The 18,672-nt window shown below is 43.4% G+C and overlaps 1 protein-coding gene across 9 annotated transcripts in view; it reads right to left on the bottom strand.

Annotated features, from left to right (window-relative positions):
* Positions 1-2,399: 2,399 nt before the first annotated feature.
* The window catches only part of SLC16A6 (solute carrier family 16 member 6), a 33,012-nt gene continuing 16,739 nt past the window's right edge, over positions 2,400-18,672 (bottom strand). For 5 of the 9 annotated variants that reach the window (XM_068110450.2, XM_078774262.1, XM_078774263.1 and 2 more), the window contains 5 exons: positions 16,943-17,195; positions 15,736-15,879; positions 11,592-11,720; positions 5,280-6,194; positions 2,400-3,416 (listed from right to left, as the gene is read on the bottom strand). In XM_068110450.2, coding sequence (XP_067966551.1) covers positions 3,181-3,416; positions 5,280-6,194; positions 11,592-11,720; positions 15,736-15,879; positions 16,943-17,171 — 1,653 coding nt within the window. In that variant the 5' untranslated portion in view covers positions 17,172-17,195 and the 3' untranslated portion in view covers positions 2,400-3,180. Of the gene's footprint in view, positions 3,417-5,279; positions 6,195-11,591; positions 11,721-15,735; positions 15,899-16,942; positions 17,196-18,672 lie in introns of all 9 variants that reach the window. The other 4 variants (XM_078774266.1, XM_078774267.1, XM_078774265.1 and 1 more) reach the window with 2 other exon arrangements.

Genomic DNA, 18,672 nt, shown 5'->3' with positions numbered 1-18,672 from the left:
CTAATACATGGTATTTTGGCACCCTAATACATGGTATTTTGGCACCCTAATACATGGTATTTTGACACCATAAAACATGGTATTTTGGCACCCTAATACATGGTATTTTGGCACCCTAATACAGGGTATTTTGGCACCCTAATGCATGGTATTTTGGCACCCTAATACATGGTATTTTAGCACCCTAATGCATGGTATTTTGGCACCAATACACATGGTATTTTGGCACCCTAATACATGGTATTTTGGCACCAATACACATTGTATTTTGGTACCCTAATACATGGTATTTTGACAACATAATGCATGGTATTTTGGTACCCTAATACATGGTATTTTGCATCGTGTTTTGCACCACACATGGAGAAAAATTATCTTGTCATGACAACAGATGACATCATACAGATGCACTCGCTGTCTGAGGAGGTATTGTAATTACTGTTATTACTGTAATATGTTATTAGTCCCCTACCGGTGTACACCGGAGGGGACTATAGGTTTGCACGCCGTCCCTCCGTCCGTCAGTCTGTCAGTCTGTCAGTCCGTCAGTCCGTCACGCAATGAAGAGTTTTCCGGCCTTTTTTTCTAAACGCTTAATGCTAATGATTTCAAACTTGGCACATCGTTTCCAAATGATAAGTTACAGATCAAGTTCGAACTTCACGACGTTTCGATCATTTTTGACAAAGTTATGGCACTTTGAACTTTGGGAATTCTGATAATTCTGATGATCCTTAACTCAGTGCCATTTTAAGTTTTAATTTCCTTTAAAAACCAATTTCTCTGCAATAATAGGACCGATTGAGATCAAATTTTCACCATAGGAGGGACTCGGTCTGTAGAATATTTTAATGGTAATTATGACGTCACAGGTCACGTGGTTCGGGCGCCATATTGTTTTTCGTGAAAACACGAAAACCCCTTTTTCCCTGCAACGGCTGAACAGATCGAGGCCAAACTTTGCAGGCGGAATCGCATACCCATGACGAACAACAAGGTCAGCGAGTATGACGTCATGCATCACATGGTTTCAGAGTTATGACGTTTTTAAGCATGAGCCTTTAAAACCGAGCCCCTCCCTCATTTTTGATCCAATCGAGGGGAAACTTCACACATCTGTTCCGCATGTCAGTCTACTAAAATGTCTTTTTGGGATTTGCGATAGCTCACGTGGTTTGGCAGATATCGCTAATTAAACGAAAATATTTTTTAAAATGGATATCTCTTGAATCGCATTATTGATCGACGTGAAACTTCATACTATAGTAGAAGTCATGAAGAGTAACAAGTGTGCAAAATTTCAAGATGATTGGATGTGCGGTCTGGAAGCTGGAAGTTGTTATTGCGTGAAGAAGAAGAGGCATCAAGTGTGCGGATTTAATTATTTATCACATGTACAGACTGAAAGCATCGTTGGACACGACCTGTCGCGGTCATTTTAACCTCAAATAAACTTCTAATTTAAGATTTGTCAATAGTTGAGGTATATTAACAAACGAATAAAACAGATTTGGTCAAATTCTGACTTTTTTAAACTCGATCGCATTTGACAGAGTTGTGACAAGCTGAGGAAGAAGAAACCTCGCATTGGCTTCTCCAATGTGCCATAAAAAAATGGATATCTCTTGAATCGGTAGTACCTCAGATGTGAGTTGGTAATAATTTATATAATTCACACAGTGCAATACGTGCAGGCCGCTCCACGGAGCGACCTTGGGGGCTTATCAACGAGGCGAGGCGTGACACACGTGTGTCAGCATACCTCAGATCAAGTTTGAAAACCAGCATCAACCGTGCATAAATTTGCATATTCGATCATTTTTGACAAAGTTATGGCACTTTGAACTTTGGTAGGGGACATGTATTGCAGCGCAATACTCAGAATGCTTGTTACTCCTGGGGCTTATGGATCACCCTGGTTGATGGTGTAAACAAATATTGTACAAGCAGCTGTCATGGGACTTATGATTCACCCTGTGGTTTTCATTTACATTCCTGGCCTGATTACCAATCCCAAATCCAGGATATCCACCTGCTACTGGTAGCATACATATAGTACTGCTTGGTTATGTCTGCTCACGAAGGACACCGTGGGATCTTTAATGTCCACCAACTAATACAAGTGGATGGGGATGCCCTTTAAGCATCCATCCGAGGAATCGCCTGATCACCTGAAACTGATGAATCACCTTGCTTGTGAAACATCGAGATGACTGTTATAGGTGGGTCAGGATTCGAACCCAGGTTCGACAGCTTAGTAGTAAGTGTGCATAACTATTGTGCATCCTGCGAGCCCATGAGTGAAATCTGACAATGTAAAAAAAAAAATTAAAAAAAATCAAGAGTAGTGTCTGTACTCGCATTAGAACAAAATGGTAACCAAAGACTCCACAAACAGATAAAAGTTGAGATGCATCTTTATTGTAATGAAAGTCATGATTCAAGTTGCAATATACCCGGAAACACGTGCAAACCCAACGTTGCACAGCATTCAGAAACCCGCAGGCGACAAGGAAAACAAACAAACAAACAAAAAACGAAGTGAAGGAGGACCGCACAAACAGAACTTACCCAGACAATAGCAAGTTACCAATTGGTTGGTACTTCACACGATTAAAACAGGAAGAAAGCGAAAAAAAAATCCCGCTGAGTGGCCTGAAAGTACATTCATCCAGCCAATCACGACGAGGGTGGGGAAAAAGTAGAAATTGCATCTACACGGTCACAAAATCGTTCAACATCACAAATCCAGTGCAAAATGAAAAGCACAATGTCTTAGGGCCAATGAATGTCTGGATATAAATTTCGAGCAGGCATGGTCAGGGTATGAACAAAGCATCGGCCCTTCCTTCATGCTAATGACTCCACAAGTAAGCAGCTCAAGTTCATGTTAGTACAAACCTATCTTCTTTCCTACTCCTTTTTTACAAATTCACGACGATATCAAAATCCTCCTCATATAAGATATTCGCACAACCAGTACTAAACAAGCGAAACGAGTAGAGTTTAAACGTCGTAGACAACCCACCCCCACCCCCTCCAACGAACTTGCAAAAATAAAAAATAAATACAATCAGCAAGTGGTCTCAAGGCTCTGCGGAGACTGTGCGGTTTCAGCGGAAAATTCAATTTGCTCGGATAGTGCTAGGCCTCCACTGCTCATATGACACTCGTGCCCGACTATAAGAAGGCGTCTTCCTTGTCAAAATGTGCGACGACAGGAAGCGTCACCTCGCAAACGTCCCGCCGGTCCACGACGACAGCAGGCTTATGGGAAGTTGTGCACGAGGAGCTATGGCAAATACCCAGTTTACAAGGCCTCACGAGGGCCAGGAATGCGGAGGCAACGATGAGACCCGTGCCAGAACAATAAAACGCCATGAGGTAGTTCCCACCAGCCATGTCCACCAGCCAGCCTGCGGTGCAGAGGTGAAGGTTAGAAAATGATGATACTTACTCGGTTATTTTCATCAACAAGAAAACCAAATCAACCAAAGTTGTAACATTGCATCATGTGTTATTGAGAGTTGTAATAAGAGCCGAGGAGCAGACATTCAGGCCGGTCTGTTTAGCGTTGCTATCTGAATATATATGACTCGATTCTTGGAACTCGGGTTGAAATCCCATCTACACGATACGCATTTGTCTGTGCTGGCAGGATGGCCTAGACTAGAGGTACGCACACTCGCTGCTGAGCAGCCTCGTCCAGCATAGAATCTCGGCCAAGCTATAAACTGTCAACTCGGTGGTTCGCGGACAGGGAAGGCATTCAATGCGTGGTGCCGTCCCTCGGATGGACGTTAAACTGGCAGCATGAATTGCTACATGTTAAAGATCTCACGGTGTCCTTCGCGAAGAAAACGACACTTATCGCCGGCACCGTGGCCAAATACCTACCCGAAAGTGCAAGCAGCAAGTTGTCTGGTCTTATTGGGGGCTCCCTGACATCAGGTTACATTGCTTGCTATCTTGGTGTTGTTGCTGTCTGGGTAACAGCTCATACGCGACAGACAAAATTGACCGGGTAACTCGCACGTTTCATGTGAGCGGCATTCTTCAGATACAAAGACCAACCAATTGTAGGTATTTGCCGACTGTCCTTGTAATTCACACTAGAGTACACTACTAATGGAGACTAGGGAGTCTGTCAGACTCGGAGTCAGGTTCACTGTGTTAACAAATATAATTTCGTTCAAAATTTTGGTAGATTAGCAAAACTATACATTTTTGGAATATTCAGAGCATGAGGAATCCAAAAATTAATGTTTACATTTGCGTAGACACCTTTGCGAAAATGACACTCAGGACAGTGATGAAGATAGTCAGGTTCACTATGTTAACAAATATGATTTCTTTCAAAATTTTGGGATTAGCAAACCTGTACATTTTTGGAATCTTCAGAGCATGGAGAATCTGAAAATCAATGTTGGCATTTGCACAGACACCTGCATGGCCGCCATTTTGGATTTTGAAAATGCCGCCATAAAATACATATTTTGCGCTATCTCAGCTTCTAGTCAACCTAAAACTTAATTAAATATGCTAATCCTATGTTTTATGGGTCAAGGAATCCAATAAAGGCCTCAAAATAGTGCTCAGGATTATAGAAAAGCGACAAACAAAGGTAATTGAAAACCATTGTCTTTATATTTGTGATATAACTCTATTACATAATACATGATATTGCAAGTCCTTTGAAGTTATAGGTATGGGTTTATAAAGCAAGAAAGCAGCCTTGTTAGTATCAGATTGAACTATAAGTCCTATACACAGGATCTACTAGGTCTATACCGTTCAGGAATATGCTTTTACAGATCTTCATCACTATCCTGAGTGTCATTTTCGGCATTACAGTCTGCGTCATTTTCACAGTCACTTCCACACAAACAAAGCTCTGTGCAAGCCAAGTTGTTTCTCCTGCATAGGATTAGCATATTTAAATAAGATTCCAGGTTGACTAGAAGCCGAGATAGCGCAAATTATGTATTTTATGGCGGCCATTGTGAAAATTCAAAATGGCGGCCATGCAGGTGTCTACGCAAATGCCAACATTAATTTTTGGATTCCTCATGCTCTGAATATTCCAAAAATGTATAGTTTTGCTAATCTCCAAAAATTTTGAACGAAAAAACAGTAAACCTGACTATAGGGTCTTCATATCCCACATGTGATTTATGTACAAGCTCCACTACAAGCCTTAAATTAATGCAAATATATATATTATTTAATAAGTGATAGCAAAATATCTCAGCATGTTAGAACAACCATGTCATACCTACCAGCCAGCGGTGGACCAATAAGGCAGGAGAAGCTCTGGATGCAGATGTAGACACCAACACCAGAGGCCATCCTCAGAGGTCCTATGATGTCATCTTCTGCAAGCAGTGGGATGTGTGTACTTGCTACAGCCCCAAAAACCAGACCAAATAGGATGCTGCAGGCCATGAGTCCGGTAAAGGTCGTGTGCGCAATAGGAAAAGCAAAAAGGATCAACACCAAACTACCAGTGCAGATAAGCTCAAGATGTACCCGAGAGAAGGCAGGCCGATTAAAGACCAAGCCAGCGGCAAAGCGACCGAGCAACTCGGCCCCAGCCATGCCAGCCAAGAGGTAGGTTGCAATTTTTGAAGGAACCCCAGAGGCTACTGCAAGTGGCACAACAAACATGCCCGGTGAGAAAAAGCCGAGTGTGGCAAAAAGTCCAAAGAGCGAGTAGCAGATAAAGCTTGGCTCACGTAACACTGAAAGGTCCAGAAACTTTGACATTTTGCCTTCTGTAGGTTTCGGCTCATTCGACGGTACTTCATAATCTGGGTCCTCCGCCTTTTTGGACTGTGGTTTTAATGACAAATCTGTTACATATAATGCATGGGCCTCAAGAGATTCGTCATCATTCATTTGTGCGTCGACATCTTTGCTTTCCAAATCATCACTATCCGTAATATCCTTGCACACATCTATGACAAAGCGGCCCTCTGCTTGCTCAAAGATGCCAGAATCCATAGATAGCAGTGTGTGCTCGTTCTCCTTCGTACATTTCTCTTCATTTTTCTTCTCAAAGATCAACGGTTCCTTCTTGGGGAGAATTGAGATTGGTCGAAGTAGAGCTCCACAAACAACAATCGTTAGCTGTCCCGCAGCTACGACACGAATTGCTCCCCGCCAGCCGATGTGCTGTTTCAGTATTTCAAGTCCTGAAAGATGAGGCAGGGTAGGAGAGGTTGCAATGCATTAAGGCATATACCAGCTAAAATATTTGCCTCATGTAGTTCATATAACAAAGATGAAGTTGACAGGCTTCAGTCAGAGCCTATTGTTCAACTTTGAAGGATGATATATTTAATTTTTTAATCTCGATAAAAACTACAAAAGACAGATGTGAGACAAGTACAATGGAGTTCAAAACAGACTATAAAAGCAGCTACTAGAACGCCATTCAGAAGAGAGCATACCTCCGCCTGGTTGGCCATATCACTCAATGGTGAAGAATCACTTACAAAATGCTACCAGCTGAATCTGGATCTGGAATTTCACCAAAATTGAATCGATTCTTCCTCGTCACGTAAACAACCTGTTCAACAAGTTTTGTCCAAATCCATACATAATCTTTTGAGATATCCTGCAATGTATCAGTTTTAACCCTATCTCCCAACGGTGAAGAATAACCTATAAATTAAATAATTATCGTATCCGAATCCATATTCAGATCTTCACAAAAATCAAATCGATTCTTCCTTGTCAGACACCCAACCGGTCCACCAAGTTTAGTCCAAATCCATCCACAACTGTTTGAGATATCCTGCTATGTATCGTTTTTGTCCCCCGTCGCACAGCGTAGCGAAAGGGGGACTATGGCTTTCCCCTCCGTCCGTGTGTCCGTCCGTCCGTGCGTGCGTGCGGGCGTGTGTGTGTGCGTGCGGGCATGCGTGCGTGCGTGCGTAAGCGAAGGACCGCATTCAAATTTGGTGTGTGGGTGCAACCCACGTCAAAATCCAAGATGGCCACCGCCATGTATGTCTGAACCTTGTGAGATGGATATCTTGAAAAATAAGCGAAGTACCAACTTCTAATCTGTTGTGTGGGTGTATCTCGGCATAAGGACGAACGCTGTTGACAATTGGGTCGCCACGTCAAAATCCAAGATGGCCGCCACCATATATATGTCTGAAACTTGTGAGCGAAATATCTCGAAAAATAAGCGAAGTACCAACGTCTAATCTGGTGTGTGGGTGTATCCAGGCACAAGGAAGAACGCTGTTTAAAATCGGGTCGCCACGTCAAAAGCCAAGATGGCCACCACCATGTATGTCTGGTTCCAGACTTCCAGCAAGTCTGGAACCTTGTGAGATGAATATCTTGAAAAATAAGCGAAGTACCAACTTCTAATTTGGTGCATCGGTGTATCTCGGCATAAGGAAGAACGCTATTGAAAATTGGGCCGCCACGTCAAAATCCAAGATGGCCGCCACCATATATATGTCTGAACCTTGTGAGCGAAATATCTTGGAACAATAAGCGAAGTACTAACTTCTAATCTGGTGTGTGGGTGTATCTAGGCACAAGCAAGAACGCTGTTTAAAATTGGGTCGCCACGTCAAAAGCCAAGATGGCCGCCGCCATGTATGTCTGAACCTTGTGAGATGAATATCTTGAAAAATAAGCGAAGTACCAACTTCTAATTTGGTGTGTGGGTGTATCTAGGCACAAACAAGAACGATGTTTAAAATTGGGTCGCCACGTCAAAATCCAAGATGGCCGCCGCCATGTATGTCTGATGCCATGTATGTCTGAACCTTGTAACCTGCATATCTTGAAAAATAAGCGAAGTACCAACTTCTAATCTCGTGTGTGGGTGTATCTAGGCATAAGGAAGAACGCTATTGTAAATTGGGTCGCCACGTCAAAATCCAAGATGGCCGCCGCCATGTATGTCTGAACCTTGTGAGATGAATATCTTGAAAAATAAGCGAAGTACCAACTTCTAATTTGGTGTGTGCGTGTATCTCGGCATAAGGACGAACACTATTGAAAATTGGGTCGCCACGTCAAAATCCAAGATGGCCGCCACCATATATATGTCTGAAACATGTGAGCGAAATATCTCGAACAATAAGTGAAGTACCAACGTCTAATCTGGTGTGTGGGTGTATCTATTGGGTCGCCACGTCAAAATCCAAGATGGCCACCGCCATGTATGTCCGAACCTTGTGAGATGAATATCTTGAAAAATAAGCGAAGTACCAACTTCTAATTTGGTGTGTGGGTGTATCTCGCCATAAGGAAGAACGCTATTGAAAATTGGGTCGCCAAGTCAAAATCCAAGATGGCCGCCGCCATGTATGTCTGAATCCTGTGAGATGAATATCTTGAAAGATAAGCGAAGTACCAACTTCTAATTTGGTGTGTGGGTGTATCTCGGCATAAGGAAGAACGCTATTGAAAATTGGGTCGCCACGTCAAAATCCAAGATGGCCGCCTCCATGTATGTCTGAACCATGCGAGCGAAATATCATATCATAGCATGTTTTCTGCGTGTTCTACTTTGTCAACTCACATCACTTCCCCGACGGGGGACCTAGGCGTAACGCTTGTTGGCCCTATCTCCCAATGGTGAATAATCACTTTAAAATTATAGTAGCCGAATCCAGATCTTCACCAAAATAGAATCATTTTGTCCTTGTCACATGCGCTACATCTCTGCCAAATTTCGTCCGAATCCGTCCACACCTTTTTGAGATATTTTGTTCACAAACGGACAGACACACAAACAGACAGACAGACAAGGGTGAAAACATAACCTCCATCCACCTTTGATGGAGGTAAATATTCTTCATTTCAGGACCTTGATGAGGAAGCTAGCAAAACAAAACAGGCATCTTCTCATAACATTTTTGTTTTGTATTCTGATGGATTATGTGGTTGACATCACTAAGTTTTCTTTAAATCCCAAGTCACTCTGGTTTTTCATTTGGTAACAGTTTGGGAAATGACTTGGATACGGGTTTAGAACCAGTCTTCTTTTTAGTCTCGCCAAAGGGGTTGCAAGACTTTTAACGTGTGTCTGTCTGTGTTTGCGTGTGTGTCCTTGGTTGTTATCTCTATATGCGGGTTTCAGAATGTCTCAAACTTGTCTCCCTCCCCCAAATCCTGGTGGCGTCCGGTCAAGTCTATGTCTGGTGTTTGTTCCCCTTCCATCCCCCCCCCCTATTTCAAACGGCTCCACAGCTGACACTGCACGTGAAAAAGCTGAATGCCTAAACTCTGTGTTTGCCTCAAAATCTTGTGTCCCAAACCCATCGCTCTCTGTACCCACCTTACCCAGTTGTACCCAGCTGCTCCTGGACTCTGGGTACTTCTCTCCTGACAAGGTGGAAAAGTTTCTGTCAAACCTCGACTCTGATTCTGCAACTTGACCAGACGGCATCAGCCCAAGGGTCCTAAAATCCTGCTCTGCCGCTCTATCTCACCCTCTCTCTGTTCTTTTCACCCTTTCTTTTGCTCAAGGTCATCTACCATCTGCTTGGAAATTAGCCAACATTAGCACTTTACACAAAAAAATGTGCAAAAACAGTTCAATCTTGGTTTCATCAGACCACAGAATCTGGTTTCTCAGTCTGAGAGACCTTTAGGTGTTTTTTTGCAAACTCCAAGCAGGCTTCATGTGTCTTTCACTGAGAGGCTTCCGTCTGGCCACTCTGCCATAAAGCCCAGATCGGTTGAGTGTTGCAGTGATGGTTGTCCTTCTGGAAGTTTCAACCATCTCCTCACAGGATCTCTGGAGCTCAGCCAGAGTGACCATCGGGTTCTTGGTCCCCTAATTTACCAAGGCCCTTCTCCCCCGATTGCTCAGTTTAGCCGGGCGGCCAGCTCTAGGAAGAGTCCTGGTTGTTCCAAACATCTTCCATTTAAGAATTATGGAGGCCACTGTGCTCTTGGGAACCTTCAATGCAGCAGAGATTTTTTGGTAGGCTTCCCCAGATCTGTGCTTCGACACAATCCTGTCTCTGAACTCTGCAGGCTCTGCAGGAGTGTAGATTGATGAGGGAAAAAATGAATTTAAACGATTTCAGCATAAGGCTGAAACATAAAATGTGAAAAAAGTGAAGGGGTCTGAATACTTTCTGAATGCACTGTATATAGGGTGATAACATCATCAGTGAAGTGATATTCCTGCCATAATTGGTTGACTCAAAATCCTTATCTGAAAAATCTGAAACTTCATATCACTTCATATGATCTATGACCCGATGTGAGTGAAGAATTAAATTTATGACATCATCGGTCACGTGGTCTGGAGGCCATATTGGATTGAAAATAAAAACGTGAAAAAATCTTCATCTCCAGAGCTGCTTAACAGATCAATGCGAAGCTTTATACACATGATCAACTAGCCATGGGGAATATAGTTTGAATTGTTTTTTTCATATCCATCTTCATTGAAGCAATTTAGCCTTAATGTGCACAAACGTGGTCGTTAAATACCCGAATAATCCATCAATATAATCAATCAATAATCAATAAAGCTATGGATAATGGCAATGTACATGACATAATATAGTGCAGGGATGATATGGGTATATGAGTCATTATAGCAGTGGACCATAATAGTAGGATGTTCACTGGTTCAGCTAACGATGGTACTTTTGTTCAGAATGGGCACACAAGGTGAGACTAGGTGTTCTCCCAAGTGCCGTTCTAGTTTTTTCTGAACACCTGATCTGAAAATTATCTCGTCTGTTGATTTCTGCTCGACTAATAATCCTACTGAATTGACAACAAAAATTCATAACGTCGACGCTCATCAATTGAGGTTAACTGCGGCAACAATTTGATTTTGTAAAGAAAGCATTAGATCAGACTCTAACACTCCCAATGACACTGCCTTGAGACACTCTAATTCCATATTAAATGTTACGTGTTGATTTTCTATGGATACGCACGATCAATTCGCTAATTCTGTTTACGGTGTCTGAAGATTGAATATTCATCGGATGTCCAGCGTGTCCTGCAATACTGTTCTTCGCAGTGCCAGGCACTCTCCACCTTGGAACTGTACAATGTAAAGTCTTCGAGGATCGTTAACATCCACCAACTAATGCTGGCAGATGGGATGCCCGGTTTAACGTCCATCAGAGAGACGGGACACACACATTGGTGAATTATCCTGCCTGTGAAACATCAGGATGACAGTTTATAGCTGGGTCGGGATTCAAACCTAGGCTAGACAGCTTGGTGGTGAGTGTGCGTACATCTAGGCCATCCCACCGTGCCCTTCAACCATCCAAGATTTTTAAACGAATTTTTTCAAAGCGGGTTCATTTCTGTGGCTCGCCCTGTACTTTTATTTGCAACACCAGACCTGGATATTTTCAATTTTCAAAGGGAAGCCATTTTTATCAGCAAGCTAGTCACTGACTGGCTCCAAAAATTAAATCACGTGTGTGTGTGTATGTGCGTGCGTGCGTATGTATGTATGTATGTATGTATATATATATGTGTATGTATACATATATATATATATATAACCTTTCATTCCACATTCCAGGATCTTTTTTTTTTTGAGATACAAAAAGAAAGATGCTTATTGTTACCTGGAGCAAAGATCAGCATTGCGAAGCATTCTCCAGTGGAGGCCACGGCCATTACCAGTGAGCGTCGCTTGTCAAAGTACTTTGAAAGTGAGGTGAGGCAAGGAAAAAGGCTGAAAGAGAAGCCCAGACCTGCAAGCAGACACCCAGCACCGTTTCACAAATACACCGAAAATATCCAAGCCACACAATTTACATCACCGTCACATTTGCACACAGGTTATGTGAAATGCAAGACAACAAACGTTATGCCTTGGTCCCCCGTCGGTGAAGTGATGTGAGTTGACAAAGTGGAAGACGCAAGGCGGCCATCTTGAATTTTGACGTGGCGACCCAATTTTCAATAGCGTTCTCCCTTATGCATAGATACACCCACACACCAGATTAGAAGTTGGTACTTCGCTTATTTTTCAAGATATTCCGCTCACAAGGTTCAGACATACATGGTGTCAGACATACATGGCGGCGGCCATCTTGGATTTTGACGTGGGTTGCACCCACACACCAAATTAGAATTCGGTCCTTCGCTTATGCACGCACGTACACACGCACGTCCGCACGCACGCACACACACACGGACGGAGGGGAAAACCATTGTCCCCCTTTCGCTCCGCGGTGCGACGGGGGACAATAAGAGGGTCATCACATGGAAATCAGGAACGAAGGTCTGGAAATACCAAAATTCAGAAATGGGAACAATGCAAACAACATCAAAATTTTAAATAAATCTATGCAACAGTTGGATTCTACCCTTGCGAATTGCAAAATGATGAACATCAACAATTGCATTTAGAGCAATTCACGCTGGCTTGTGTTCGCCCAAAATATAAATAAAAAAACAAAACAAGGAAGCTGTCTGTTGACGTGTGTTTAAAGCAAACAACAACAATAGAACCCAACAAACTGTGGGAAGTCTGCGCCATGTCCTGACCCTTGAGATCGAGTTACCATTTTACATCAGGGATAGATGAATAAAAGGCCTAGTGCCGTCCATCTTATTCCTCCCAGATTAAACATGGTGGGCCCCAGTGACTATACTTACCAAAGGGTTGACAATTTTGACTCAAATTTAATGCACACTTCTTGTGTTTGTGTACAGTATACTATACTTAACAAGAGCGAAAAAAGTGAGCGGGAAAAAAATTTACACAGGGAAATATGATATTTTTACAGGAAGTAAAGGCCAAAGCAATACAGATTTATTTTGTCAAGGGCACATGTGTTGAGAAGATCGATTTACTGGTATTGCCTGTTGGACTTTGTCATATGTAATATTAACATTGTTATTCTTACACGCTATAAAAGAGATAAACAGCAGGGGTGGTTTTCATTGCATTATGCTGCAACACAGACAACACGCCACTTAAAACTTTGATGCAACATTGCATAAGCATTATGCCTTTCAAAATAGCAACTATAGAGTCTAAAGCAAATTCAAATATTGTCCAAGTTTCAACTTTTTGAATTATGGTTGCAACTATTTGTTATAGGTACAACATGAAATAATCCACCAGATGGCCATGTCACATTTTTTTTCTCGTCATCATGCTTATCTCTAAGCAAGAAAGACAAGACGCTGAGTGCCAATGCGAATAGGCCCTGATAAAGCTGTGGTCCGAGGAGTCTGCACACTATTCATTAGAGCAAGAGCACACCATCACAAATCCCCACGCTTCCTACCAAAATCAAAGTTGACCCCTGTGGCCATAAGTCCCCACCCCCTGGGGCATATGCATTGGGATCAAATCCAAAATATCATTACATATTTCATGTGCCCCCAATGTTGATTGCCCATACAAAGTTTCATTTAAAAATGTTTTAAAATGTGCCCGTAATTGCATTTTTTGGTATTTGACCTTTTGACCCCATCCCAAAAGGCAGGGCCCAAAACGACTGTCATTGCACCTTCTTGACATGTTGTGATCACAACTACCAAGTTTGGTGAATTTCTGCACACCTGTGTAGGACAGTGTTTCTCAGCCGGATTTAGCAGACGACCAACCTGTCCTGGTATTTGGTCACCGCAACCCGCTGTTTGTTATCCCCTACAAGGGTTGAAACAAAAAAAAGACCGGAATAGGGATTTTGAAAAAAACCCACTTTACTGAGAAAGTACTGGGTTTATTCAAGTGGGGGTTTTTAACCCAGGTGGGGAAAACTGGGCTGGGCCCAATATTGCCAACCCTGACTACAGGAGTAACTAAAAGGCTGGAAGCTGGGCCATTTTTTATTTCCATTTTGCACACGTGTCAATTTGGGAAATAGTCTTACTCAGTGAACATTGTAGCTTGATCTCGACATCAAACAGCCTGATTCTGCCTTTAGTCTTGATCACTACCAAGCCTGAGAATGTAAGTTCACATGGGTAAGTCATTGGTAACATCACTAGGATTTGAGTAACTACTTAGAGCAGAGAGCTCGTGACCCACCCGGAATCCCACTCATGGCCACCTTGGGGGTCACAAACCACCGTTTGGAAAACACTGGTTTTGGAGATAGCCCGGCGGACGGACAGACAGATGGAGCCAACTACAATATCCCCACCTTATTTATTAATTTTTTTAACATGGGGATAATGAAGATCAAGTAAACATAATGCAGCTGCGTCTTTCAAAGTGTCTCAAGAATTGCGCCTTCAACTCTTTTCATGGGGACAGGCTTATTTATGTCAGTGGGAGCGGTTGGCAGCATCAGGAGTAGGATTTCCCCTCGGTGGTCATGGGTAAGCAGACTGTGCTTTCCTGGCAGGATATTGATCAAGTTCATCAAATATTGTCTTTGCAGGAACGCGTGTAAAAGACAAAAGTAAAGAGACCATGGACTAGTCTGTCGGAAGCCAATGCTTATAAACCAATGGCATCTTTCAAATTAACATCATTGTCAGAGAACAACACTGTTAAGATCTCAATGCAACCTTACCATGACAGGAATCACACAGATGTATCGTGCAGTTGTGCATAAACATGTCAAATACCATTTTGACATGATTTGCAACGACTGTGAACAGGAATTGCTGAGACATTTTGATACAACTTGTAACAAAGAAGACTTCCACTGCAATCTGCTCACCATTGGCACCAAATGTTTGAGTGACTGAAAGTCACTTCATCATATATATTTGCGCTATTTGGTTGAATCGGCCCTGTTCCACGCCTGCATGCAGTAATCCTAATCCTGATGAAGCATCACTGACACGGAAGGAAGGAAGTTCAGTCACTCAAACCTTTGGGCTTCACCCAAAGCTATGATCTTTCTTGGGCAAACCATATATCTAAGTTGGCCTTCAAAACCAGTCACCGACTGGGCATACTCCACCGTACAAAAACTTTCCTTGGCACATCTGAACTTTTATCCATCTTCACGTCCTTCATTTGCAGCTTGATGGAGTGCTGCTCCCACCTCTGGGCTGGCACCCCTGCCTCACACATCGACGCCATTGAAATCAAGGTCTTTAAAATCATTGGTATCTCCCACAATAAAACTGAGTCTCTGGGCCTATCACTTTGACATCACAGACAGGTCAGTGGTCTCTCTGTCTTCTATCACCTCCTTTTGTCTTGAACCCTCCACCCTTTCCGTGCCTTGGCTCCCCCCACCCATGTTTCCACAGGACACACAAAATTCTGCCAGTAACCCACTTCTCATGAAATTCCTAAAATCCAGACTCTCTGCTCACCCTCACTCATTCATTCTTCTTGCTTCTCACATGTAGAACCAACTTACTCAGACTGTTCAATCTCATTAATCCCTCCAGAGGTTCAATACAGTTGTTCACCACCATCACCCTTTCTACTCCCATCAAATCCACCATCCCCCGCCCCCCACCCCCCCACCACCCCAAGCCAACCTATTTCTGTGTTTCCAGCCTTTCCTTTCACTTCTGTGACTGAGTTTGCAGATGTATCCAACTTGTTCACCCCCTATTGCTTTCGTTCTTCCCAATGTCCCTTATCCCTCCAAGTCTCTCTGTATTATTGGTGTGCTCCCCTCCCCTCTGTCTACTGTTCTTTTTGTTCCAGTAAAAAAAGAATGAATGTATTACATTAACATACAGTCAAGGCAACTTGACAAATGGCAAAAGTAAAAAAGGAAAGAAAGAAAATCAAGACCAAAAGGCATTCGGAAGATGAATGATAAAAGCTCTCACCAGTGACAAGTCCCAGTGAGAAGTACATAGCAACAATACTCGTTGAGAAGGAAGCTGCGAGCGTGCCGGCGCTGCTCAGGATCCCTCCAAGCATAACGATGGGACGGCACGTGAATCGGGTGCTTAGCACCATCGACAAGGGGGCTGCACACACAACAGCAAGCTGTACCAGGCAAAGCAAACAACGATAAAAAATGTGGGTGAGAGCCTTGTAGGTAGAGAGGCGTGTCAAGAAACACCAAGAAACCAGTCCGCCATTGAAATGAAAGCCAAGAGTCAATCGTGTCCCATTTCTGTTGCTGTGACAAGATGCTCGTGTGACAAGATGCTGATGAGGGGAGTGTCGTTGAAGCCGAAGGGAAAGGTGTATGCTGCATGTGTGAGAAGTGTTATGATTTATGGGAGTGAGACATGGGTAATGAATGTAGCGCAGCAACGAAGGCTGGAAAGGGTGGAAATGCGAATGGTTCGGTGGATGTGCGGAGTATCGTTGAGAGAGAGGAAGACAAATGATGAATGGCGAAAGATGATGGGAATAGAGCCTGTGATCGATGCTGTGAAAAGGAACAGGTTGAGATGGTTTGGTCATGTGTTGAGGAAGGATGAAAGTGACTGGATGAGAAGAGTGATGGAAATGAATGTAGAAGGAAGTAGAGGACGGGGCAGACCGAGAAAGACTTGGCTAAAGATGGTGGAAGAAGAAATGCGGGCAAGGGGGTTAAGGAGAGATGCAGAGAATATGGCAAAATGGAGAAGATTGTCATGGGGACCGCAAGGCTAACACCCGCTCTAGCAGGGAAAATGGCCTTAAAATGCATGTTGTTGTTGTTTGTTGACAAGATGCTCGTGTGCACACCTTGCGTTGTGTACAAAACGTGGTCATAGCAGGCTCATAGGGTGAAACAGGCACATATGAACAAAGCTACAAAATATAATGTGTTCATGATGTGATAACCATGCATTCAGTATATTTTACAAACTGCATTGAAAGAATAAATGCAAATTACATTTCCACATTTACATGCATTTATCATTTCCACATTTGGATAAAGGCTTTCATTTTAACTCAGCTTTGGATTTACATCAGCTGTTTATTTATTATCAACAAACTGAAAATGACAAAAGTTTTATCCCAGAAAAAAACCCCAAAACAAATACAAGTGTCGTTTTACTCGAAATAAATGTCCAAATCTAGCTGATGACGCACCTGTAAATGTCATGCAAAATATACAGATGGAGGCTGCCCAGGAAATGGAGCTCGCGTTGGTTTCAAAATGCTTCATCAGGTCCTCAAAGAAGACCCCGAACGATTTGATCACACCGTAGGTGAATGCCTCGATGAAGAAAAATGCTGCCATCACCACGAATCCCCAGCCTCCATCGGGGACTTTGGAGTACTCTTTGGGAGATGTAAGCTTGAGGCAAGCAGCTGCCATGGCTGCAGCTACTCAAAATGGTACCTGTCATCAAAAATAAAATGAAATAAAAAAAAATATAGGTCAGACTATGAAGTGGAAATGTTCCACTCAAAACCACATAAGAGACCATGCATATAATACATATGCATACCTCTGCCAGGCTGAACAGTTTACGTTTTGTATCCCACTGATAGGCCAGATCTGGATTCGGACTTGAACCACCCAACCTGTTCACCAAATTCGTTCATAACTTTGGGATATCCAGCTCACAGACAAACACACAAGTAGGGGTGAAAACATAACCTAAAACATAGCCTTTAGTGGCGGAGGCAACAATGGAGAAAATTTGAGTCGTCATTGTGTGCGTTTCACAAATCCTCGCTCCCTCCCTTTACCTAGGTCTCCCCAAAAACTTCCCTTTTCTTCCTTTCCACTACCAAACTCAGAAACTTCTCTTTTCCTTGTGTCAACCGCTCTTTTCAACATTGTATTCTTTTAAATTTACACGAATCCTCCACGAATCCAAAATTTAGTGCATAAATATGCAGATGACCCATGAGGTGTACGAAGGGCATTTATCAATTCAGATATCTGAAAATACTTTAATAAAGGGCCGTGAGCTTCTTCAACTAAAATCAGATCAGTTTTGGGAAGATAAACGAGCGAGAACTTATGGTGAAAGGGCAAGGGAATGCGCGTCAACATTTTAATCCACCTTTGCGTAGGTAATACGGTTGCGAGAGGACGCTGGCGTTGCATATTCGCCGCTTCTCCGACTGGATGGATGTACAGGGTCTGCTTCTACTTTTCTGACCTGACATCTCACACCTGTCCTGCCTTTTCACACCCGCACGTGCCGCGTGTTCTCCGGCTGGATAACGGAATCTGCTTTTGATGGTACGGAATACGGAATCGAAAGGCCCGCTCCCGTTGTTTGTGGCCGTGGCCTTGTTTGCCGGTGGCCTTGTGGTCTTGGTGGCCTTGTGGCCTTGTTTGCCGCTGTGGTCTTGATTAGCGGCTGCAGTCGTTTGCCGCTGCGTTTGCCGCTGCGTTTGCCGCTTTGCCTCCTCGACCTTGGCCTCGTACTCGTCCCTTCGCTCCTGCCTGGCATGGCTCTGAAGTACTCCGCCGCAAGGCTTCTTCTGCTCAATACCCGCTCCACCCCATCATGCATCTCTGCCATCAAATCAAATGGACTCCTCCGACGACCCAGGTACATTCACCGTGGCTCCGGTCGCAAGTTTGTTTATTTGCAATCAGGTCACTCCATCCCCGTCCTCTGGTCGGCTCAGCGCACTCTCACTCTTCGTCCCAGCGCACCTGGTCACAGCAACCCACACGATCGCACCTCTTGCCTACGAACCCTGGCTAAATCACCTGAATTCATCCCTGCTGTTCAAAACAACATCAAGCTCACCCTGTTCAACACCCGGTCCCTCAACAATAAATGCCTCATCCTGAACGAATACATCCTGGATAACAAACTGGACTTTCTCTGTCTCACCGAAACCTGGCAACA

Source organism: Myxine glutinosa, chromosome 3 (assembly GCF_964187855.1).
Source record: "Myxine glutinosa chromosome 3, kmMyxGlut1.1, whole genome shotgun sequence".
Lineage (NCBI taxonomy): Eukaryota > Metazoa > Chordata > Myxini > Myxiniformes > Myxinidae > Myxine > Myxine glutinosa.
This window is presented reverse-complemented; position numbering and strand designations above follow the sequence as displayed.